General features: G+C 45.0%; 1 protein-coding gene across 4 annotated transcripts in view; it reads left to right on the top strand.

Moving 5' to 3' along the window:
• The window catches only part of VWDE (von Willebrand factor D and EGF domains), a 384,361-nt gene that overhangs the window by 122,930 nt on the left and 236,752 nt on the right, over window positions 1-24,679 (top strand). For all 4 annotated transcript variants that reach the window (XM_085630788.1, XM_085630785.1, XM_085630787.1 and 1 more), the window contains exon 5: window positions 683-957. In XM_085630788.1, coding sequence (XP_085486914.1) covers window positions 683-957 — 275 coding nt within the window. The remainder of the gene's footprint in view (window positions 1-682; window positions 958-24,679) is intronic.

Genomic DNA, 24,679 nt, shown 5'->3' with positions numbered 1-24,679 from the left:
TCACAGGATGTTGAGCGTCCCTGCAGAGACTCGAACCTGGTTCCCCAGCGTTGAGGTCGATCTAGCCAGCAACATGCTAAAGATTAAATAAAAATAAAAAATAGATGGATCAGATCATTTCTCTGCCTTCTATGTCATGATTGGTTGAAGTGCATACGATGCTTCCCCGACCACGCGTATGATTTAGATGGAATGATATTGCTAAAAGCTTGTGTCAGAGATTTTTTAGAAATAAAGTCAATGCGACTCTTCCTTTTGCTGCAAAAATGTACACTGCATTTCCACAAGAAAAACATCAACACATGCCTGGCCGTAAACGTGGAAGTTAATTCATTATTGAATACATTAATATAGTAATAGGGAATTGTTGCCAAGCTTGAATGTCACTACTTTAAATAGTTTAAACTGTTAATTCAGGTTAAATGCGTTCCCCTGTTAAGCCAAGCACCTCTGTGTGTATTTCACTGCAATTGGATTAAAGGAGGTGGTTGTTGTGATCTAGAAACACTCATATCAACAAATAAGGAAAATAAAAGTATTATCTCAAATAATTGCAGTGGAAAAAAAATAGGGTCTCTGGGCATGTGTATTCTCTGTTCTGCTTTCTGTAATGCATCAGTCTTAGCATTCCAATTGTTGCATCCACTCCACCACAATACTAAAAGCATGCTTGTCTTACCAGATAAGTTTTCAGCAGCGCTGACATCATTACCACCAGCTTCTTCACAAGGACCCCCACCACCGGGGACCCCTGAAATTGTGGCCGAGTTGTCTCGAACAAGCATTTACCTCAAGTGTTTCTTTGAAACCGCCTCTACAAACAGCTCTATGGGGTTCGTTGTGACCTGGTCCAGACTTTCTCTAGAGGGACTCAAAGAGGAGGTTCGGCAGGAGACGACGGTGCAGGCATTCTCCCTCATAGAACTGGACGGCATTAACCTCCGGCTTGGAGACCAGGTGAGTTTCAAAATATTCATTCCTACAATGAGAGAAAGATTCAATGTAACAGTCTGCTTTTGTCCTGTATTTCACATTTAATATGAAAAGGATGAATGTTTTGAAAAAGCCAGTCATTTTGGTCTCAATGCAGTACTTTACCAAGACAAACATAAGATGTACCACATAGGCAGCGGCGGTGCAAGCATCACTCTCATAAAAAAAGTGCAGCATAGTCTGCAGCAATGCAGGAGTAGGCCTGGGTGCAGTTCTGCAAGTGGTGGAGTGCGTTAGGTTGTGCCGTTTGTGCTGATTTTTAGAACTGGGTGTTTTTCCCGCAATAGAAAATCATCGCGAACAGCCCCATGTGCAGCGCAAGAGGGCGCTGCTTCTTTCTCCCGCACAAGTAGATTTTCCACTCAAGCAGCAGCTTCTTCAATGCGAACGGATCTGTGACCGCCCGTGTTGAGAAATCTCACTGGGGGATGGTCTAGCACTGGGTTTTCCTTGAGGAAAAAACTCTGCATTGCTGAACAGGTTTTTGCAACTCCGTATGCTCCATGGAGTGCGGAGTGCAGAAAACGCCATGAGCGGAGTCCACTGCCCAGGCCACTGCAGGAGTCCCTAAGTACGCAAACCTGCTATTGAATATCAAGTAGCAGCAAAAACTCCACTTCCACACACAGAATATGCACAGCAGGTCAGAAGGAGTTCAAACATCTTTCACGTGCAGTGCAGACTTCCCTGACACAGAAAATCCGTAAGAAATGTCAAGTTAAGTCACATATCCAGGTAGGATAGTGTAGACATCTCACACAGGCATGCAAGAAAACTATGACATTTGTCTTGTTCAAATCAGATTGAAGAATCAATTGGCTCGTAATAGTCTGGGTTAAACATGCACACAAATGCATTCATGCCTGAAGGCTGGACAAAAGAGCAGGTTGAGCATTGGAAGCAGGAGAGCATGCTTTCATCAAAATCATTTAAATTAGTAAACATTTTTTCCAAAGAACTGTTTCAGACTAGGCATAGACAGTGCAGGCCTCACTCTTAAACTGAAATCAGTAGATTAGAGGGCGTGGCTCTCACAGCAAAAGCCTACTTGATAACCTCATGTTGGCTATTTTTGTGCAGTTTTCGGTTCGGTTATAAAATTGCTTCCTATTTTAGAAACCCTATTTTGTAAGTGGAACTGTGGTGAAATGTATCCCTTGAGCAAATGTAAACTTTGTGCCTAATTAGGCAACCAAGACTAATGAGTGGATGTTCCTTCAGTGATTTTTGGTGGGGGCTTGACAGAGCAACTGTCTGAACAGACTTGTATCCAAAGTTCAAACTCTGGGTTTGGAGCCCATTTCTTTTAATCACACGCTTTTTAGGTCAAGCTTACTAGACAGTGCATGGGCTAACTGTTGTGAGGCATATTGTGGCTTACCAAGAACATAGAGGTTCTTTGGAACTGGCCCATTTGTTACCAATGGTTGACTTTGCTTGTCATTCTCCTATACCTGCTACTTATTTGTATATCGCCTTGTCAATCTTGTGTTAGTCGATCCCATGGATCATCACTTCTTTACATTCTATTTGATTGGCAAGCATTGCAGCTTCCTCTGCTTGCTTTTCAAGCACTACTTTTTACTCCTGTAATAATCCAATACAATTCTTGTGGTTTTGAGCCATCTCTCTTGTGTATGTCTCACTGCTTGTTACTCTTTTTTGCCTGACTGTTTCTCCGTGCCCTACTCCTTCTTCTTACACTTGCCTGGGTGTTTAACCCCATTCCTTCCCCACACCCACAGCTTTCAATGTACTTTCACCAACCCACTGTTTCTTTCTATTCCACCCTACACCTTGTTTGCTCAAGCATTCCCTCCAGTCCACCCCATTGCTTTTGTGTTTTCTCCCATGTTGCTTTGGCATTCCCCGCACCCTCCCCCATGTTACTTACCTATACTCCTCCCATGTGTTGCTTTGCTGTTACCCCACTCCCATGTTGCTTCTGCACCCCTGTCCCCCTGCTAAAGAAATAAATGTTTTCCTTATATTTTATTTTTAGTCGCCGATCCACCTCAGATCGGTAACTAAAAAGAAAGCACAGAGTCATTTTGTAGTTGTGCATGCCTAAAAAATGCACAAGCTGCTGCATCAAAGACTTTCTTTTAAACTTTAGCCACGCTGAACAGCATACACTGCAGCAGGCCTAAAATCCTTTGGCAAAGTCAGTCTGTCACAAAGCTATGATCTAATGGCTGCCAATGCTTGTTTGTCCAATCTCTTTCAGCCACTGACTTGAGATTTTGCCAATCCCATTTTGGCTCTGCCCAGAAGAGTATTGTCTTTTACCTAATATGATTTGCTATATGAGTGTATCTTCCTGCCTCAACTGTAGTGCTTGCAGTGCAATGCATGAGGGGCTATTTTACAACTCCCTTCACTCTCTGTTGGCTTCATCTAGCTAGTATATGCTCACATTTAGCCTTGCTCATGCCTGTCTTTGCATTCATTAACGCATTAAACCCAGATATGTGTTTCTGGAGTATGCCAGTCATGGTTCAGGGCACACACTGATTCGATTCATTATTGTTTGTAAAAAAAAGTGGTTTTGTCGCACAAATCTTTTTCTGGATTCACATGCTGTGCATTATTCATTCTAGTGGGACAGGAATCGTTCTTGTTAGTTTCTTTTCCTTTTTTTTTTGTTGTGGGCGTTGTCTCCCACCATTTGGTGGTATGTCCATCTCCGATGTGATGTCAGACGGCACCCAGGAAGTTCTTGTGCATAGTCACAATCTTCAAATTCGTTTTTTTCCGCCATTGGGCCTGGAAGCACGACAGAGGAACTCTGTAGTTTTTTGGGGAAAAAAACTGAGATAGTTAAGAAGATCAACCAAATCGCTGAAGACCGCGAGAAAAGTGATGAAAAGAGAAGGGAATCCTTCTCAATGCCGAAGGGGACTACACCAGTTACATCGACATGGCTGGTGAATGAAGAAGACTGAGGCAGATAAGGGTCATGGAGGACACCCCTTCTACGTTTTACCCTGACTACCACCTCAAATTTGCCCAGAGAGACACCCACGAGGTCTGCAACTTCTGTCTCCTGACTGCAAGGCCTGTGCCAAGTATGTACCCAAGATTCTCAAGGTACATTGACAACAAAGTCTAGAGAACTATACCATGGCCAGTACTTAGAAGATGCAGGTATTGCTCAAATAGCTCTTCTTATACAGTGGCGAGAAGGAAAATGTTGAGGAGGTCAAAACAACTTGTGGAGAAAGATTTGGGCACCAAGATCTATGCATCCGACATTGAAAAGAGGAAAGCAGCTAAAAAGACAGTGAAGGACACCAAAAAATGTGCCAAAGGTAACTAACCAGCTTAAACGCTCAGACATTAAATTAAGTCCTCAGACAGTAAGCCCCGTAAGACTTACTGTGCTTTGAAGCACTTGTCGACTGAAAGTCAGCTGAAACAAAAAGAGCCACACAGATCCTGACCAAGGGATAACGATAGAGGCAAAAAACTGTCCAAGCATTCAACACAACTATCCGTTTGAGAGGGAGCAAGAGACCAGGGCAAAGCTTCGGGGACGGTGAACGCATCCACGCCGAAAAAGAAACAGACGCTCAAAGCCAAACAATAACCTCTCGAGGTTGAATGCAAGAAGAGAAGGCTGAAGGTCAAAATGGCCGCCCTCCTGTAGAGGGAGAATGAGTTTGACAACTCCTTGAGGGAATTCATTATTCCCATGAAGTTCTTGTCGGCCATTGAAGCTAAAGATGACTAGTCTGAGATGGGGGCGCTGGCAACTCAAGAGCCACATGAAGAGGAACAAGAAGAGTTTTACAAACTCAAGGAGGTTGAAGACACAACCGTGTTTGACAACCAGAACCAGTTCAAGGACACATGGCATGTTCTCAATGTTGAATTCCCAGAGGAGGGGGTGCAACAGCAACCCTTCAAGGTCATCTGCACCAGACGACCTATCCCTTTACAAAAGCCTCATTAAGAGGGCTGCAGAGACATATGGGGTACAACTAGAGGAGAAAAAAGGAGATTAATATTTCTTTCTTGAAACCTTAATGCCCTCCTATAAGGGAAATCTTTATCTACCCATGCTCCCTAGCATCTTGGACCAAATGTAGGAGACCTTCTATAAACCCACCACTGCAAGAGTTGCTGTGACATCAAGAGTGGGGAAAAAGCACAAGCCATCCACTCGGGAACCTAAATACATCAAGGGCAATACTCCTGTGGATGCAACTATTGTGAATACCATCAGGAAGAGCAACAACTCCCCCACATCCACAGGTCCACCTCTAGAAAAGGAGAGTAAGAACCTTGACAAGGTGGGAAGAAAGAAGAAACGAGAATCAGCATCCCAATGGAGGAGTGCTAACTCCAACACTCTCTTGAACCAATATGATCACCAGCAATGGGATGAGATGGAGTCCCTCATGTAACACCTCCCAGAGGAGTATAGTAAAAGAGCCAATGAGGTAATGCAAGAGGTAAAAATATTACTAATATCTGCCTCAAGTCAGTACTAGATGCAGCAGATACTGCCAGCAGGAGGATGTGCTCAGGAACAATATTAGGACGACATGCATGGCTGAGTATTAGGTTTCAAACCGGAGGTGCGAACCTCAGTCATCAATATGCCATCCACAGGTGATGCCTGTTTGGACAGGCAGTGGAAGGGCAGGGTCTTGTGCACCACAATTACCTTTCTTTGAAGTCTCCCTACTTCAAAAGCTAAAATAGATATAAGTACAGGACCTCTAACACCACAATCCCAGCACACTTCTGGAACTGAAGTCATTCTAGCATGGTCTCTAGGAGGGACTGACACTTTGCAGCTTCCTTTGCTTTATTGGCCTGATGCCTTCTGCTTCTTGCCTAAGAGTGAGAGGACTGGACTTGACTCTCTACATTCTGCATCTCTAAAGGTTCTTTAAGGGCTTGTTGGGCTTTCCTCCTGTTTCTGAAATCTCAGGGATGTCAATAACTTCACCTACATCTTGCTGCCAGCACCTGGGCTCCTCGGCTGTGAGTCCTGCTCTGCCAAATGTTGCCAAATCCAGTCCTAGGCCCTTGGAAGTGAGTGTTATGTGCTGCAACATAAAAAAAAATCAATGCATCAACACCGAAGCATCGATCGGAACTGGCGCGTTTCCCTGAGATTTCAACACATCGACACTGCCTGCACCAAAGCTGCAGACACCGCTTGCCAACTTAGCGATGCAACAACCTTGACTTACAACGCAGCCCCTACTTTGCTGATGCAGCGCCTGTGAATCACTGGTGCTGCATGAGTCTCGGACACCCCACCACTGATGTCTGCACCGCACCAGCCCTGACTCACAGCCCAACGCAGTTTCATGCCAATGCATCGCCAACTGCCCAGCGGTTTGACAGCAACCCCTCGGATGCAACGCATGGGCACTTGACTTTAATTCTTTAAAGATGTTGCCCGACTTTGGAACCAACACATCGCCTTCGACAGCGACACATCCCCTCTGTTTCAACATGTCATCCCTGAACTTAAACGCATCCAAGGTACTGTCAGCAGGTCTGCATGACTCCTGTATCTGGTCCGTGCTCCTTCAGTGTCAGATGGAACATTTGGATTTACCCCAGTCAAGCATGAGAAAATAGCCTTGCATTGATTTATAAGGAGTGTTATTCATGTAGTCTGAGAAAGAGGACATTCCTGACTGCGAAAGCGCACATTTTCAAATCTTATTAAATCATAACTTTACGGTCTCTGGCTTGCTAATCCATCGGCCACCTGGACCTTCTAAAGTTTTCAGAGAAGATTTAGTAAACAAGATTACTTTATTGGCCAGCAAGGCAGCCAATTTTACTATTTTAGGAGACCTTAATCTACATTTAGATGATTACTGTAATAATACATATATTGCTAATTTTCTGGCCGACTTGGAGGCTTGTCAGTTGGCCCAGCGGGTCTTGAACAGTACTCATGCTGCTGGCCACTTGTTGGATCCTACATTTCCTAACTTAAACTCCCTGTCTGCTGCAGCCCCAATTCCTATGGCATGGACAGATCATTTTCTTATCCCTTTTTCTATCCGATGGCAAGGTAAGCCGACCCAGTAGGGCTCTATGGCAATTTTAAAACGACCTTGGCATAAATTAGACACTTATGAATTTACAGATTTACTTTTAAGGCACAAACCCCAGATTCCATCTAATATAGAATCCGCTACTGCGCTCTTACACAATTGGCTGTCTCACACTCTGGACAGCTGTATTCCCGCTAAGCTCTGCCAGTCTAAAAAAAGAGAGAACTCTAATCCCTGGTTTAATGAATCCCTAAGCAAGGCAAAAACGAACTGTAAACAGTTGGAGTGGATTTGGAGAGGTGCTTTTGACTTGGAAGCAAAAAACAATTATCGTAAGGCAATTAGGTCATATCATAAATTAATTCGGAGAGCCAGAGTGGAGTATATTGCCAAGAAAATCCTGGAGAGCAAGAATTCGCGAAAAACAATTTTCTCCCTTCTCAAGGTCATAAAAGGCTCCAATCTGAATCCCCTATTACCTCCAATACTCAATGTGATGAATTGGCCAGGTATTTTGTACAAAAAGAGGAAAAAATCTTTGATAACTTCCCCCCCACTGTCAATTGTGACTGGGATTGTCATGAAGAGATACCAAAGGGGATGATGGACGGAGCGTTTGAGCAAATCAAACACTCACCCCCAGTCAACTGATCCATCATCATTCTTTAGCTCACTCCATCACCCCAGTTCAGACATGGCCATATGCAAATCAGTCTGACCTTGTACTTCATGGGAACAGTCCAGCCCGAACTGCCAAGCCATGTCTTCCCTGGACTGGAAACAAGCATCCTGGGGCCGGTTTCGGATTCATTACCCTCATCAGCAAGGCTATCTTGAATCCAGTGGCAAAGTGAGCAAGGGACACATGTCTGGGCATACCCTGCCAACCTAAGGCAAACAAAGTGATACCGAAACTGGACGTAGGGTGCTTGTTTCCAGTCCAGGGAGGACCTGGCTTGGCAGTTCGGGCTGGACTGTTCCCATGAGGCACAGGGTCAAGACTGATTTGCAGATGGCTGGGTTCAAACTGGAAAGGCATGGTGAGCAAAAAACGATGGATTTAGACCCAGATCAATGTACTGGGGTGAATGTATGACATTGTTCTGCATTCTGTCCATCAACTGTTGTTTTGGGGATTGTCGTGAAGACAGCGGCACTACCAGGGAAATGAATTTACTGTGTCTCTTTCCTCCACTATCCCTCACTGAGACCGAATCTTTATGTTGGAAGATTAAATCCTGTTCCTCAGTTGACCCTCTGAGACCAGCTAAGTTTGTCAATTTCATAATGTTATTGTACCAGTAGCCCAGGAACGGATCAATCTGTCCTCTGCATCTCTACCATCAGCCTGGAAACACGCCAAAGTAATCCCTCTCTTAAAGAAACCATCGTTGGATCCTTCCGAACTGGGTAATTATCGCCCCAATTCTCAGCTCCCTTTCTTAGCCAAAGGCACGGAATCTCATGTAAATACCATTCTCACAGAGTTTGTACAACGTAATGTTATATTGGATGCCTCACAAAACGGTTTCAGGTCTCGCCATAGAACGGAATCTGCTTTAATGACGGTGACCGAAGAAATCCGTGGCAGTCTTGCTGAGGGAAACTCGGCGGCCTTGATTCTTCTTGATTTAAGTGCCGCATGTGATACGGTGTCCAATGAGATTTTATTGCATAGGGTTTGGGAGATTGGGATTGGGGGTCCGGCCTTAACATGGTTTTGATCCTTTTTAGAGGGCAGAACTTTACAGGTCACTATGCCACCTTTATACTCCAAGGAGCATGCCATTAAACATGGGGTGCCGCAGGGCTCCATCCTGAGCCCTCTGCTCTTCAATATCTATGTTCACCTGCTTGCATTGGTAGCCAGGAGCAGAGGGTTGTCATTGGTGTCTTACGCCGATTAATCCTGGGCAAAGCACTATGCTACGCTTGCGTAGTTTGCGCTACTTCGCACTACGCAAATTGCACGTAGCACAGTACAAACACGCGTAGCGTAGTGTTGCGTAGTGCAGCGGTCATTTTTTGCTTGCTCGCGGTCCTCAACGTCAAGTTGGCGACCGCGAGCAAGCAAAATGACATCCCGGTGAGACTTTTTCCTCGTTCGCGATCAGCAACATCAAGTTGGTGATCGCGAGCATGGAAAATAAACCTCCCGGCGAGATTCTCAATGCGAGGATGTCAGTTTTCTCATTGCGAGTGGACGCGTATGCTCGCGACCGCTCGCGATGAGAAACTACGTGCCGTTTTCAATGATTGCACAGTGCCGGTTGCTTGTCCGCACTGTGCAATCATTGTAAACAACATCTTGCACAGTGCGAACAGGGTACTACGCAGTTCACGAAGTGCTACGCGTAGGTCGCGTAGTGCACTTTGCGTAGCTTCGCGTAGTGCTACTTCGCGAACTACGCCCAGGGTTAACGCCGATGATGCCCAACTTGTCATCGCCTTCTCCAAGAAACATGAATTAAACCTGGTTAAATTCAAGGATGAAATGATGGCAATTGCTGATTGGTTGACCGCAAATTGCTAGCAATTAAACGCAAGTAAGTTGGAAATACTTCTGCTCGGGAGAGACAGTGATATGTGGTCAGAGCAGTGGTGGCCAGATAAACTCAAACCTGCACCCATACCCAAGGAGGCGGGCAAGAACTTGGGCATCTGGATTGATAGAAGTCAGTCCTTCGATAGTCAATCTAAGGCAGTTGCAGGCACTTGTTTTGGGCTACTGAGAGGTCTGAAACCCATTTTGGGGTTTTTTGATCCCACCGTTCGTCAGACAATCCTACAGGCCATGATTTTGTCCAGGCTGGAGTACGGGAATTCTTTATATTTAGGGGCTAGTAAATCATGCATTTTGCGACTCCAAAGAATTCAAAACGCTGCAGCCCGGGTTCTGCTTGCACTTCCTAAATCATGCTCAGTGTCTAAGTCCCTATCCAAACTTCACGACTACTGACCATTTGCAAAGCAATGCAATAGTTACTGGTTTTGCCAATGGTTGTTTTTTTTAAGCTATCAGATTCGGTAATTGGGCCCTCTTATTGTGGTGCATGGGTCTGCTTTCTGTCCCTGTCCGACCCTGCCCTCCCCTCCCCTCAACTGCATTTTAGCTGTACCTGGCAGTCTTCACTGAAACCGGAAAACAAATCTAGGCCTGGAATGCTTAAACACCACACCAGCAGTTTTAATTGTAGCATACCGGCACTTCTCAGAAACAAGTAGGTACTCTGCTGCAAAGTACCTGCACTTCTTTTTTTTTCATTTCAAGCACTACACACCAGATCTAACAGCAAAGCTGTGCAGCGAGTGCTGCAACACAATGCTTAATTTGAGCCGGTGGTTTCCGGTGCTCAGCACCGGCACTTAATTTTCAACACTGGTGCTTGTGACAGTTGCCTCAAGGTGGTAGTGTCTGAGATTACCACAACAACAGTAAATTATTAATTCAATATACATTAAAAATTACTATTTCCTGCTGCCCATGCCACTGTTATAGCTTTGGAGGCCTGGGATAGTCCGAATTATCACACTTACAGAAGTGTGAAGATAAATAGTTGTGTCATTGGCAGCATGGCAGGGGAAACGAGTGGTGCAGGCTGCAGTGGCTTCCTCACGAGAGTCCTGGCACTTAATTCTTTATAAACACTGCTGCGATAAAACTAACGCAGACTGGTTCCTCAGTGTGTGTTCCCACCTACGGCCTCCTGCCGGCGAGTTCCGCTACCACTTTTTATTGGAATTCTGTGGCATTTAGTAATTTGGAAATCAAACAGCATGTTTGAGAGGCTAGCACTGGATAACTGGTGCGGCCTGGAAGGGGGCAGGCTGGACCCGCAGTGCTTTATCAAAGCACTCAGACAGCAGCTGCCCAGTCTGATATAAACCTTAAATAGTTCTCCTGCAAACCTGGTTGTTGCTTTCATCGCAGGGACGCTGCTTGGCAACATCTCAATGTCTGTTGGGTCATATGGATTCCTGACACTGGTCCGTGTCTTCATTAACATTGAGAATTGGCAGAAAAGTGCGAAAAAAGCCATTAAATATGCTAACAATAATCCAGTCTGTGATGACATCCTCTTGGCCAGAGCGTAAAGGTACCCAAACTCAAACAGCGCAATGAGGCCATACAAAGGGCAGTATAGCACAATATAAACCGCCAGGGCTTTAAGTGGGATGAAAAAACTGTGTGTGGGGGGTCTCCCATAGGAGAGTGACCAATGTAATTAAGGGCGTGGCTTATAACACTTAAGCCCAGAATCTGTGCTGAGCATAGTGTGCGCCCGACTGGTTTTTTGCTGCTTCAGTCATTGCATCCAGATATATAATAACATAACATGTGTATTTATAAAGCATATGTATCACCCAAGTTAGGGTCTCAAGGCGCTGAATAATAGATGTGTATTGTTACCCAACTCAATAGTACTCATTTTATCGACCTCAGATAGATGAAAGGCTGAGTGGACCCGCCGGGATTTGAACCTGTGACCATGAGGTCGAACACAGGCCCCTAGAGTGGATGCATTAGTCCACTAAACCACCAGACCCTTGCTAATACAGCAACTAACATTACACCTACAAATTAGCAACACCTATGACGTCGTTGTATATAATATTAAAAATGGTTCAGTTCTTGTAGGTGAGGTTGTGGGGTAAGGCTAGAGCTACCGACTTTCGAGCCTGAGAAAGCAGGTTCGAGCCTCGCGTCGGCTCATCATCCTGTGATTCAAAAAAATTACTATGCGCTTGTGGAAAGCAATTGGTGCTCATGTTAAGCGCTCCAAGTTTGCTCTATATAAAACTGAAAAATGACTCATTTTGAGTTTACATCACAAGCAGTGACGAGTGCTACTATTGCAGAGTTATGTTCCCCCCCCACCCCAAGGGTAAAAATGGAGAGCCCGATAGGGACCCATTTTGGTACCTGCTTTTAAGAACTACCGGTGCTGAGCACCAACAAGACCCAGCCCACTTAAAGCCCTACAAACCTCTGACATGTAACATCATATAGTCACAGGTTATGAAGCGATAGGAAATATCTGGGGGAAAATTAGCTCAGAACTATTCTCTGCCATCACTGCTACACCAGTTTCATCCTCCCTCTTCCCCCGCGAAATTCTGTGCATAGGAAGCACATTTCACCTTCACCAAATATTCAAAATCTGACACTTTAACCTTCAAGAAAGCTGTTACATCATAAGCGCAAAAAACACAGGTGACTGCAAACATTAAGTATATGCTGAATATAAAGGGATTTTTAAAGTGGTAATGTGGGTGCAAAGTGAGAAATTGAATTTACTTTTCACAGTATAGGTCTGGGGCAGAGGCATAGCTTCGGGAGGGGTGGTAATTTGGGGTGTTACATGCCCCTAATAAATGTTTTTTCTAATAAAAAGTTGGGTACAGGTGCTTTCAGTCTGGTATGGTGAGGTATCTGTCTGGTATCACGAGGAATTTATACATAAACACTGACACAAAAAAACTCACACACTCTTCCCCTCTTTGCTTTGGAAGTCTTAACAATTTAGGTTATTTTACAAAATGTAGTTTATTTTATAAAATATTGTCTTTTAGCCCACTTAACCATACCAATCCACATTTACACCCACTGCCCCTTAAGCCACCCTCATGCACCCAGCTTGTTGTATAATGTATTTTAGCATTTTATGCCAGCCTGATTGTTGGAAAATTTAAAGCTCACACCCCCCCAGTCTTATATGGTCCGGTACTTGCCTAAGGTCCCCCTCCTCTTCACTCACAACCCTTGGGGAGGGAACCCTCACGGCTCCAATGGGGCTCAACCCCCCTTTTCCCCCAAGGCAAACAATTGAAGCACCACACTGTTTTGGATTAGGGGGTCATAAACCCCGGCCGTATTTTATTACATAATATAAGCAAACATTAAAAATTAATATTATGCACACAATACACAGAAAGTCCAATACATTGATAGGTACAAGATATCTATATGGCTAACCTTAACATGCTTCTGATACATATCCGTTCCTATCATAAGCTAAGCAATGAAGATATTCTCTTTCTGCGTATCCTTGTTAGGGCCTACGGCAAGGTCAATGACTGGTGGCCCCAGATCCAAATCAAGCTAAGTCCCAACCTCCAACCGGAGTGACCTTGCTCAGGGGGTCTAGCTTACCGGGTGGAGACCTCCACCGGGCCCCCACCTACACCCTCAAAATTCAACTCCATAAAAGGGGGCCGCTGCAGTTATGCATCCTTGCACCCTAGAGAGCATGCGCGTGTGGGGATTGGCCAACCAGCCTACTGGATGAACGACTTCCCTTCCCTCCCCCGCACCCTTCCAGCCTACCGGCTGTAACTGCCACTGGAGTTCCATGAGAGACCCTCTTTCTCCCCCCTCGGGCGTCCCCATTTTGACTATGGTTATGCCTGCCAAGGACTGAAAACTATGCTCATGACCTTACCGCCACAGGCCAGTATAGTTGACAGACTATCTGGTCTCCCCCTTCTGCCTTCTAGAAAGGTCATGCCTTGGTCCTCCTTTTCCAGTAAAACACTTCATTACCCAGTCTAAAATGATGTCTGCCAACTCGCAGAGGCAAAAGCTTGCACCGGGTGCACTCATTACCTATAGTCCGCCATTTCGTGGTACAGATAATTTTTTGACCCACCGGTTAGCACTTCCTTCTACTAGGTGAATCAAGGGCCCAAACGGACTCGCTCCTTTTCCCTTGGGCTCTTCCCCTCCCAGTGGAAACTTGGACCTTTACAGGGCCCTGCTATTGGCACCTCCGGGCATCCGTTGCTAATCACCCACCCTCCTTACGTAGGGTCTGCACTATGCCCTTCGTACCCAAGTCTCATTAACCTCCAGATAGCCATAAGTAGCTGGGCGCCTGTCCCTGTGCATGGAATTGCAGCTCGCAACATTGTTCACCTAGTCTTCCTTTTGGAAATATCTGATCACACCATTTGCAAAAGCACTTTTAAGTGTCCCCCACATAAAAGTAGACCTTATCATCGGTAATATGCCAGGCCCAAATGTGACTTAACTGTGCACTTTCTGTGGCTGTATTACTGTAGGCGGAAATAATCATCCTTGTCATTGGCAGAAAGACTCGTCCAAAATTATTTGATATAAACCTGAGCAAACATCTGTTCCGGGTGCCGTCTGGCGTACGCAACCCAGGACGCTCTGGGAAACCGGGTCGCCCTGCGCAAACCTGTAACATGGCAAGGTCCATATATACTTGAATGTACACTAGCGCTGGCACAGAGGGCAGACCCGAGCCCGCAATGGCTGAGTTGTAAACAATTCTGCCCTGGGAGCATTGCAGAATACGTCGGCGCCACTGTACTTTCTTCCCCCATCTGGCTGGTACCAAAATTACCAGGCCATGCCGCCCTAGGCAGAATCACTCCTATATACCTGACGTGTGTCATGAACAAGACGGTCAATCGCTGAAAACATCCCCCCAAAAAGGGGAGGGGTGATATCATCTCGCACCCCATCCAGGCGGCTGATGCTCCCATAACAAACTCTGGTCCGGAACCTGCTCAGGGTGCCTCCATCAACACTAGGTACAGGCATATTGCCTGTTCTCTAGCAGGGCAGGAGCTGGCTACCCTAAGGGACTTCTGTACCAGCTGTACATCCATTCACCTAAACTTGGGCTGAAGTAAAAGGAGATTAACAAACCATCTGGGGCCAAATAAATGGCTTCCATCGAATAGAGACACGTTGCGCCAGACAGGAGACACATTACTAATGTACCTGCACCAAACCAACCGGGTTGGTGCCCTACTGAGATAGCAGCTGATCCTTGGAAATCGGAAAGAATTGGGAGACTAAGAAGGGGTGCCCCACCCGACCTCCACTAGATCTCCTATAAACCTAGCCAAGGAATGGAAAACTGCGTGCCTGGGCAATAGGTTTGGGGCTAGGCTCCAAATGAACCTCTTCCCCTAATAACTACCTGCTTGCTTGCTTCCTTATCCCTACAACAGGAAAAACTCATACTACAGAGCATTCTAACGCCGCGCAGTACCCATCAAGATGGCACTTGTGTGAACAAGTGCATTAAGACATTGCGAAACCAGAATACCAGTTCAAAAAGGGGATGCTGAGGTGCTGCAGCTGTACGTTATCCCGGAGTGTGGTCATGCTGTCAAGATATATAAATACTGCTAAATACCCCTGCTGAAGAAAATTCCGGTAGTCCATATCTATACCCAACTAGAGACAGTGCATGGAACGCAGCATCTCACACATGCCTGCTGGCACCTCGGAGCTTTTCTCTTGATCGATCCTCACACTTGATGCCTCTGCTTGCCACACCCGTTCCGGATCTTCCGGTCAAAATTCCTGTAGCCTTCTTGCCGTCATTGTGGTGCGGATCACCTCCCAGGCAGCACAGCCGTGAATCCAGCCATAAATAAAGAAACACAAGCACAGATGTCAGGAGAAAAAGCACTATCTAACGTTGCTGCGGCTGGGTCATTTCCATCAAAAGACTTGACACCAAAATGGAAATAGCCCTGGAAATGCAAGGAATGTCGCTTATGCAGAGGATGGGACGACTCTTTTCTACACTTACAATGCATCTGCCCTACCCTGGTAGAGACCCGAAGAATGGTCCTCCGGGAAGCCTTTAGGAAGGAACAAATAAGGTCATGTAGAGTAGCCGTCATCCAATGCCTCGGAGGACTATCAATCCAACTGTCCTGTAGAGCCATAAAATTCCTCAAAACCGCAGCAACAGAACTAGAAAAAAAGGAAACCATTAACTAACTAATAAGTTCCAGTACACCTCGTCCAGAAACTCACTTATTGTATTGTCTGTATGTTTTATATTCACCTGTTTTTACTCCAAAATGTACATTTCATGAATGGTGGTTCTCCACCCTTTTATGATTTTTTTTTTTTTTTTTTTTATGAAATCAAATAAAAGTGTTTATTCATTCATTCCTTCATTCAGATGTCAGTCAGTCAAATTCACTTTATTCGGTTAATTAAAACCATAAAAGCATACTACAGTAAACACATTAAATATTACAATTGCACAAACACCAAAAGGATACAAAAAAAATATATTGTGATAATATAAAAAACAAGCCATATTATAAAAGTTAAAATTTGCCATGGTTAAAAATGATCTAATTCATAGTAATCCCTCTTTTTTTCTGTAATCTGCCCCGCTGTTGTCAGAAAACTAGCTATATTAAAAATTTCCCAAACATTAGTCAGCATCTGTAAATACATAAAAGCAGGTCTAGCCTGTAGGAATCCTTTGCCCCTAAAAATAGGTCAAATGAACCGATTCCGGATATGGATAAAGTGCTCGCAGAACATGACAAAATGCAATGAGTCCTGAGTCAAAAAATTATCACATGAACAAACACCCAGGTCCTCAATTTATTTCCAACCCTTTGGTTCTGCAAGAAGTAGATGTAATTGATTAAATCTAAATCTCACTAAAAGGAAATGATGGTGCTGATTTGTAACTATATTTTAATAGGGTTCCATGGTACTTGATGTGGGTAACAGTTGATGTGTCCTCACCAATGTTTTTTTTTATTTCCTTGGCCTCCCTATCCATCTGTGAAACCTGCAAAAACATATTTTTAGCCCAAGTCAAACCCGCCTTTATCAACTTTTCTGGGGAATTAAACCGCTCTGGCCTTCCTAAATTCGTAGCAAGCTTTATTACGTAGCTCAGCCAGGGGATATTGTTTGCATAATCAAGTGCTAAACAATTGCAAAAATGTTAACAATTCATCCCCAACTCCGGGTTTGTCCAGATGCCTATCCACTTTAATAAGGATGCCATGCTGATTAGGTCAGATATAAAACCTAACCCAGTTTCTTGGTGGATTATAAAAGAAGATGTTGACTGTGGAACCGATAACATATTTCTAAGAAATGTATTTTCAACTATTTGGATGTCACTGGCTTCTCTGTATCCACATAGGTCAGATCCATAACATGCTATGGTGATACATTTAGCCCTATAAATGTTTAACATTGCTTTCCTTGGATTTGCCCCCAATCTTCGGGCAACGTCAAGAACAGCTAAGGTGGATCTGGCCATTACATTTCTTTTAGCTTTCATTTGTGGAATCCACTTACCCCTTTCATCAAATAAGACTCCTAAATAAGTAAACAAATTCACCCAGGTTATTACATTGTTTTCATAGAGGAGAGTCTTTGGTTTCCTAGGCTTAAGCCCTAAAACCATTGTGTGAGATTTTTAAAAAATTAACATCAAGGTTTAATGACTTCATAAAATCAGCAAAGGTAATTAAAAGATGCTGTAGGCCAATTGCAGTTCTAGCTATCAAGGCGGATTCATCCGCGTATAGGAGAGCCGGAATTAGCTGCTCTCCCACACGCGGGATGTCCTTACTCGTCCCCATCAAAACAGAATTCAGATTATTAATATATAAGGTGAATAGAAGTGGTGCTAAAATGCATCCCTGTCTCACACCTTTAACAATACGGATGCTTCTTGTAAGGTTGCCTTTTTGGTCAAATCTCACTGTGGCTGTAAGGTCCTTATGTAAATCGCAAAAACAACAGTTGATGGACAGAATGCAGAACAATGTCATAAATTCACCCCAGTACAGAGATCTGGGCCTAAATCCATCGTTTTTTGGCTCACCATGCCATTCCAGTTTGAACCCAGCCATATGCAAATCAGTCTTGACCCTGTGTCTCATGGGAACAGTCCAGCCCGAACTGCCAAGCCAGGTCCTCCCTGGACTGGAACCAAGCATCCTAGGACCGGTTTCGGGGTTTCACCCCTCTTCAGCCAGGATAGCTTGATTCCAGTGGCATGGAGAGCACGGGACTCACGTCTGAGCGTCTGCATTCCGTCCATCAATTGTGTGTCTTTTGCTTTCTCGCCATAAGTGCACCAGGTATGCTCAGACGTGAGTCCTGGGCTCACTGTGCCACTGGAATCAAGCTATCCTAGGTGAAGAGGGGTGAACCCCCGAAACCGGTCCTAGGATGCTTGGTTCCGGTCCAGGGAGGACCTGGCTTGGCAGTTCGGGCTGGACTGTTCCCATGAGGCACAGGGTCAAGACTGATTTGCATATGGCCAGGTCTAAACTGGGGTGGCATGATGAGCAAAAGAATGATGGCTTTAACCCAGATCTCTTGACTGGGGGTGAATGTTTTGATTTGTTCTGCATTCCGTCCATCAATTGTGTGTCTTTTCCTTATGTAAATCGTCCAGAAAATTTACATTGTCCTTGTCTAGACCAAGTTTTAATAACAAGTACCATAGTTTTGATCTATTTACTCTATCGAAGGCAGAAGAAAGGTCCATAAAGGCCTGATAAAGTGAACCTTTCTTCACAGTCGTATTTCCCGGCCAGTAAAAATAGATTTAAAAACTGGTCCATGGTTTCTCTCTCTTTTCTAAACCCATACTGTAAGTTTGAGAGGATGTTAGAATCGTTTAACCAATCAGTGAGTTCTTCCTAAAACCTTCACTGCAGAATCTATCAGTGAGATAGGCCTATAGCATCGATGGTCTCCTCTATTCCCCTTTTTAAAAACCAGAACTATAACTGAATTGGACCAAGATTGTGGCAGGCCAAACTTACAGGCCATGGTAAAAACATTTGCAAGTATATTAGACCATAATAATACATTAGTTTTAAAAAGATCCACCGGGACACCATCCGGATCAGGTGCTTTATTACTTGACATCTGGTCGATGGCCGCAGCTACTTCCTTAGCAGTAAACACTAAAGTATAGTTCTCCACAACATATAGTGTGCTTTTGGATCCATAGTCCCCCTGGTCCCCACATATATGTTTAAAATGCTTAAGCCACTCCTCCTCTGGAATATTGCAGTCCAATGGACTGTTTTTGTTATTTGAAAAAAACGGTTTATTAACAACATTCCAGAACTTAGCACTATTCTTAATTACATCAACGGAAAGTAACTCATTCCAGGCCTCCTCTTTGATTTCTATTTTACGAGTATGTAGCGCTAATTTATAATTTTTCCTGAGGTTGGCTATAAGGGGTTTACCATGTGGTTTATGTTTCAAAGCAACCATCAACTTCTGATGAGAGTTGGTACACTTATGGTCAAACCATTTCTCACCTCTATGCGAATATTCCTTACAAGTAAATGTTAAAGCTCCAGCCTCTTGGTTACATATTTCAACGTAGGCCACGATGGTCTTGTTATCCATTGTCCTACAATCAAGGTAGAGCTCTATCTCCAGTCCCACTTTAGCAACTAGCTTATTACAAAACTCCTCAGGAATGACCTTGGACCATTTGAGTTTACAACCCTGATCTTTTAATTTGATAGGTAGATTAGAGGCACGTCTATTTGACTCAAGATTAAGCCCTATTCCTCCAGCCAAAATTAAATGTATGGGATTATTGTCACTAAACTGTGTCCACATGACAGTATCATCTTTAACATAAATTTCCAGGGCAGGGTTAATGAAAATATAATCAATAGTTGTGTTCATTCCCCTACCTTTAAAAGAGGGTACAGCAACCTTCCCAATCAGTTCATTTGGTTGTAGGAGACCAAACTCCACCGAGGTGTCCTCTAAAAATTCCCCTTGTTGTGTGTGTTCAAAATGTGTATCCATGTGTTTGCAAGGACCTAAACTATCAGTAATATGGCAATTATTTTGACACAAATGGTTATTAAACCACCTTTTGATTTGCCAGCTATGGAAGGCCTCGCTGGTTCAGCATATGTTGCATAACCATCCACCCCAAAAATATTATCAACTTCCCAAGTTTCATGGAGCCCGATAACATCATACTCTCGTAACAAGTCGTTCCATATAGGATCATCCATTTTATTTCTTAGTCCTGCGATGTTCCAACTAAGTATTTTAACTAGACCTGGCCCTCTTAGCTCATCTTTATTGGACAGAATATTTAGATTGGCCCTCTGAGCATCTGCATCGGGCCCCTGTATAGGGGCGCCAGTAGTCACTCAGTCATTACCACCCAACCGGCTCAGTGACGAAAATCTATTTACTAATTTTAGCCTGTTGTGATCTAAGCTTACTCCAACATCATACCCCAAAGTTAAAGGAGCAACAGGATTTCCACCCATTCCCTTCTGAGAGTGATAGTCACACTAACAGTTGCCTCCCCTCCCATAGCCAATTGGGCTTCCACATTATGGATTTCAGATGTAATGGCACCCACAGATTAGATTAGATTATATTAGAATACTTGTATAGCACATGGCTGCCTCGGCAATGAGGCGTCCCACAGAGTAGGGAGCAGGCAAAGATTAGCATTGAGAGAAAAGCCAGGTCTTTACCAGCCTTCTGAAGGCCTGGTGATCAGGATTGCTACAGATGTGTAGAGGGAGGGAGTTCCATAAAGCGGGGGCCAGCCGTTTGATAGATCGACCACCTGATCTGGACCTTCGTATACTTGGAATTTTTGCAAGGAGCAGATCCGCCAAGCGCAGCACTCGTGAAGGTGCGTAATGGTCGCTCAGGATTCCTGGGCTGATGCCTGTCAAAATCTTATGCGCGATACAGAGTGCTTTGAAGCGAACTTGTAGTTCAAGGGCCAGCCAGTGCAGACGGTGGAGGAGGTTGGAGACATGACAGTACTTGGGGAGGGCAAAAATGGCATGGGCTGCAATGTTCTGCACCCGCTGCAATCTGTTCATCACAGACTTATTGGAACCCAAAAGAAGTACATTGCAGCAGTCTAGTCGGGCCAGAGTGGAGGCTTGGATGATGAGCCGACACGTTTGGGGGTCAAACAGACCAAGTATTGGCTTAAGGTCACGAAGTAGACAGAAACATTTCCAAGCCACTGATTTGGCATGCGTCTCAAAGTTAAGATCTTTATCCAACATAATTCAGATTCTTCACCACCGATATAGGGGCAAGGGAGGCTCCAAGGGCAGGATGCCATGATTCATTGTCCCAGAGATGGGAATCTTTGCCAACCAGAAGAATCTCCGATTTGGCTGAGTTCAACTGCAGAAAATTGTCAGTCATCCACTCTGCGATGGCCAATCGGTCTTCTTTGAATTTTGCTCTATCCTGGCTAGGATTGTTTGATAAGGTGATCACCAATTGGGTGTCATCTGCATATGACACCAAGGAGATGCCCCGCGCTTTGGCCATCCGCGCCAATGGGCTCATGTAGACATTAAATAGCATGGGGCTCAATGCTGACCCTTGTGGAACCCCACATCGGATTAGGTGAACACGGGAGGCAGAAGGGGGAGCTATTACTTGGAAAGTCCATTTGGCCAAAAAAGACGAAAAACCAAGATAAAGCTTTGTTGTTGACCCCGATCTCCTCCAAGCGAAGAAGCAGGATTTCATGGGAGACCGTGTCGAAGGCTGCACTCGGATCCAGCAGAACCAATGCTGAAGTTCTGCCGGCATCCGTGGCGGTCCGCAGTTGTTCTACGACCATCAGCAGAGCAGACTCTGTACTATATCGGGGTCGGAACCCATTCTGGGAAATATCTAGTATTGAATTGGCTTCCAAGAAATGAGTTAAAATGGAGTTCACATGAGCTTCCAAGATTTTGGATAGAAACGGAAGTAACGAGATTGGATGATAATTTTCCGACTAGGATACATCCAATGTTGGTTTCTCAGTAAGAGGACCACTTTGGCATGCTTCCAGGATTTTGGAACCACCACCGAGGCAAGGGATAGATTGACCAGCTCCAGACGCTCAGGCAGGAGGCCCTGTTGAACTTTTTGAAAAGCGTCCAGTCTTAAAAGGTCATCTGGAGACCCTGATTTTATTTTGACAACCAGTGCCTCCATGTCTTTAGGGGAAATAGGGGGAAGTGACGCGAGAGAGAAGATCTCGGGGCCTGTGGACATGTTCCTTCCTGTAACGTTGGGTGTTATGCCGAGGTGGAAATTCGCCAACTCTTCACATGTAGGCTGGAAGATATAGTGCTGCCTGATGCAGAGGGAGATGTGACAAAGTCCTTCAAAACAGAGAATATGGTTTTGCTGACGATTATTACTTGTAGCGATCAGGCTAGAATAGTGGGCTGCCCTAGTTTTACGCACCAGTTTATGATATGCCTTAATTGCCGATCTATACTGCAATTTAGCCTGGGAATCATATGAATGCCTCAAGGCAACAGTCGTTAAATAGGATATAGTGGAGGCACAATTACGAGGAACCTTTGCTTTCGTCTTCAACATATCGCTTGTGGAAGCCAATTTGCGCTTACCCATTCTGGATCCAAAACGTAAGAGGGGATACTCAGCCTGACTTCTGATGGGCGCAGATGGGCCCGCCCATGGCCCAGGCTTTGCCCCGGCGTGGCCCGTGCACGCCCGTGCGAGTCCCGCGCTGCGGGAGTCCTGCAAAGCTTCTAAAGTGCCTCTGGGCACGTAATGCGGACGCCGGCGGCTGCGACGGACGCAAGGGAGCCTGGGACCTAGATTCCTGTCCTGCTCCCCTCCAAACACAGTGGCACAGGTTTCCGTGCTTCCAAGCACAGATGTTTAGTGCTCTTAGCATCTGGAAACAGGGGTATAATTCACAAGCCCAGCCCCCTTGACTTCATCATGCGACTGTAACCCCTTACAACCCACCCACGGCAACTCGAGCCCCATTCTTACAACGAAGGAGAACAGTGAAAGGGGGGTGATACTCCTACCCGGTGAAGTAACACCCAACGCAAGCGATATTGTGAGAAGCGGGTGTGCCACTATAAATAAGGTAACCGGAGGCTGGGAAGTTACCCTGCAGTTCATGTGCTTATAGTGCATCTTCATTATACCAGCCCTACGGATATGCGCTGATCGAGGTAGCGGGCCACGTCCATCTAACTGGCCACCCATCTGAGAAACCATGAGCGGGACAGGCCACATTATTTGTGACCAAACAGCAACCCCAGGAGGCTATCCGGTGACACATTTTTTCTGCCTCATGGCGAAGCTCCTACCCTACTGGAGCCATGCTGATCCCCGTAGCCCCCCTCTAGTATTGTGTAACCTGGCCATATAGCTGTAAAGTTTCACTTGGAATTGCAAGGTGTGCCCCTTCCCCCGGTTTTTCCCCTGGATATTTGCTCTAAAATGAAAATTCCTAAGCATGTCTGAGGTCCACCTTCCTAAAATGAAAATTACTAAGCATGTCTGAGGTCCACCTTCCTACTACATCCCGGTCATCCAGCCCTTTGCCAACCGCAGGTCGACCTGTTGCGTGGCTTTGCTGGGGACAAAACGCTATTGAGGGGAAGGAAAGTCTCGGAACTATGCCAGGCAATTTTGCAGAGAACCAACACTCTTGACATAGTTCTCCGCTTGAAATGTTCACTACATTCCCCATTTGCTCATTTACAATAAACCTAGAGCGTAACACTGAGCCCATCAATGAGTCACCCACTGAAGTCTAAACTTTCGGGGGTTCCATTCGGTTTCTGATGCAAAAGCGAAATCCATTTATTTTAACCGAGGATAGCTGACATTTAAGAAAGGATGGCACTCTTCTCCCGTGGTTCAGCACCAAGCGGTGAAGGGAGGTGCGAGAGTGTTAGCTAGACTTTTTAACTGGAGATTGTTCTGCAGGTCTCCTGATAAATTTGTGGTTTGCCTATCCATGGCTTTTACAGCAGTGGGCCCTACGAATTATTGTTCAGCCATTTTAAAAAATGCAAGACGAGACACATGATAGGCCTAGTTTATTCCTGACCTTAAATCTGCCAGATGATGATGACATATAATGACAAAACAAATTATATTGGGAGACCCGTGGTCACTCATTTGTGACAAAAAGCTTCATGAACCATGCCACTTGATTCCCTAGAGTTGCCAGTGCTTGCAATTTTGCCTGAATTAGACGCAGTCCGTTAAGAGACTGTGCTTACATGAGCTGTGCTCTGCACCGGGCACCCTAGCAGTGTGCAGAACTCCCAACAGTGCTGGAAGGAAGACGCTCGCCCCTAAATTTCGAGAAGAACAATGCATACTTTGACTCATATGCATGCTAGAAACAGTAATCCCGTTTATGTATTTCTAGAACACTGCTGACTTATGTCGCATCTGTGCTTAGCTGGGTGCTTGGGGTAGGATGTAAAGTAACCTCACCATTCCCTCCCTACATAAACTAACAGCATTGTGCAAATGATTATACCTTCTGTCCCACAGCAGCCAACAATAACTCAGTCATGATACAACCTGAAAAATATAAATAATTTATCTGCATCCGGTAGCTTCTACTGTCACCCGACCCACTCTTACGATAAACTTACACCAAGCGCAACTAATCACAACATTGGAAATGCTCTTTCCGTGCGCTAGAAGGCTGATCCAATACACAGGTGATAACACACAGCAACTGAGGTTCAGTTATATGGGATGTTCTTTCCCGCCCCAAAAATAGCAGATTGCGAATTCACAAGGATACATTTCCAGGCCAAACAAATGCCAAGCCATCTCTTTTGTGGCACATTCCCTTACGACATGAACGAATGCTTGAACCTGCACACTGGATGGCAAGAGATACCGTACTCATCCTTAAACTAACTGCTCACGAAACGCCTCAAAACGTCTTCCTGGTGCCTAAAATCTGACCCATTTAATGAAGTGCCGACCTCCTTGACCCTTCCTCGCACCATCATTTCTAATAGTGAAGCGTGAAATCCAATGACTGGATGTGTGAAAAAAGGAG

The sequence above is a fragment of the Triturus cristatus genome, chromosome 10 (assembly GCF_964204655.1).
Source record: "Triturus cristatus chromosome 10, aTriCri1.1, whole genome shotgun sequence".
Taxonomy (NCBI): domain Eukaryota; kingdom Metazoa; phylum Chordata; class Amphibia; order Caudata; family Salamandridae; genus Triturus; species Triturus cristatus.
Note: the sequence above shows the minus strand (reverse complement) of the source record. Positions and strands in the feature narration are given on the sequence as shown.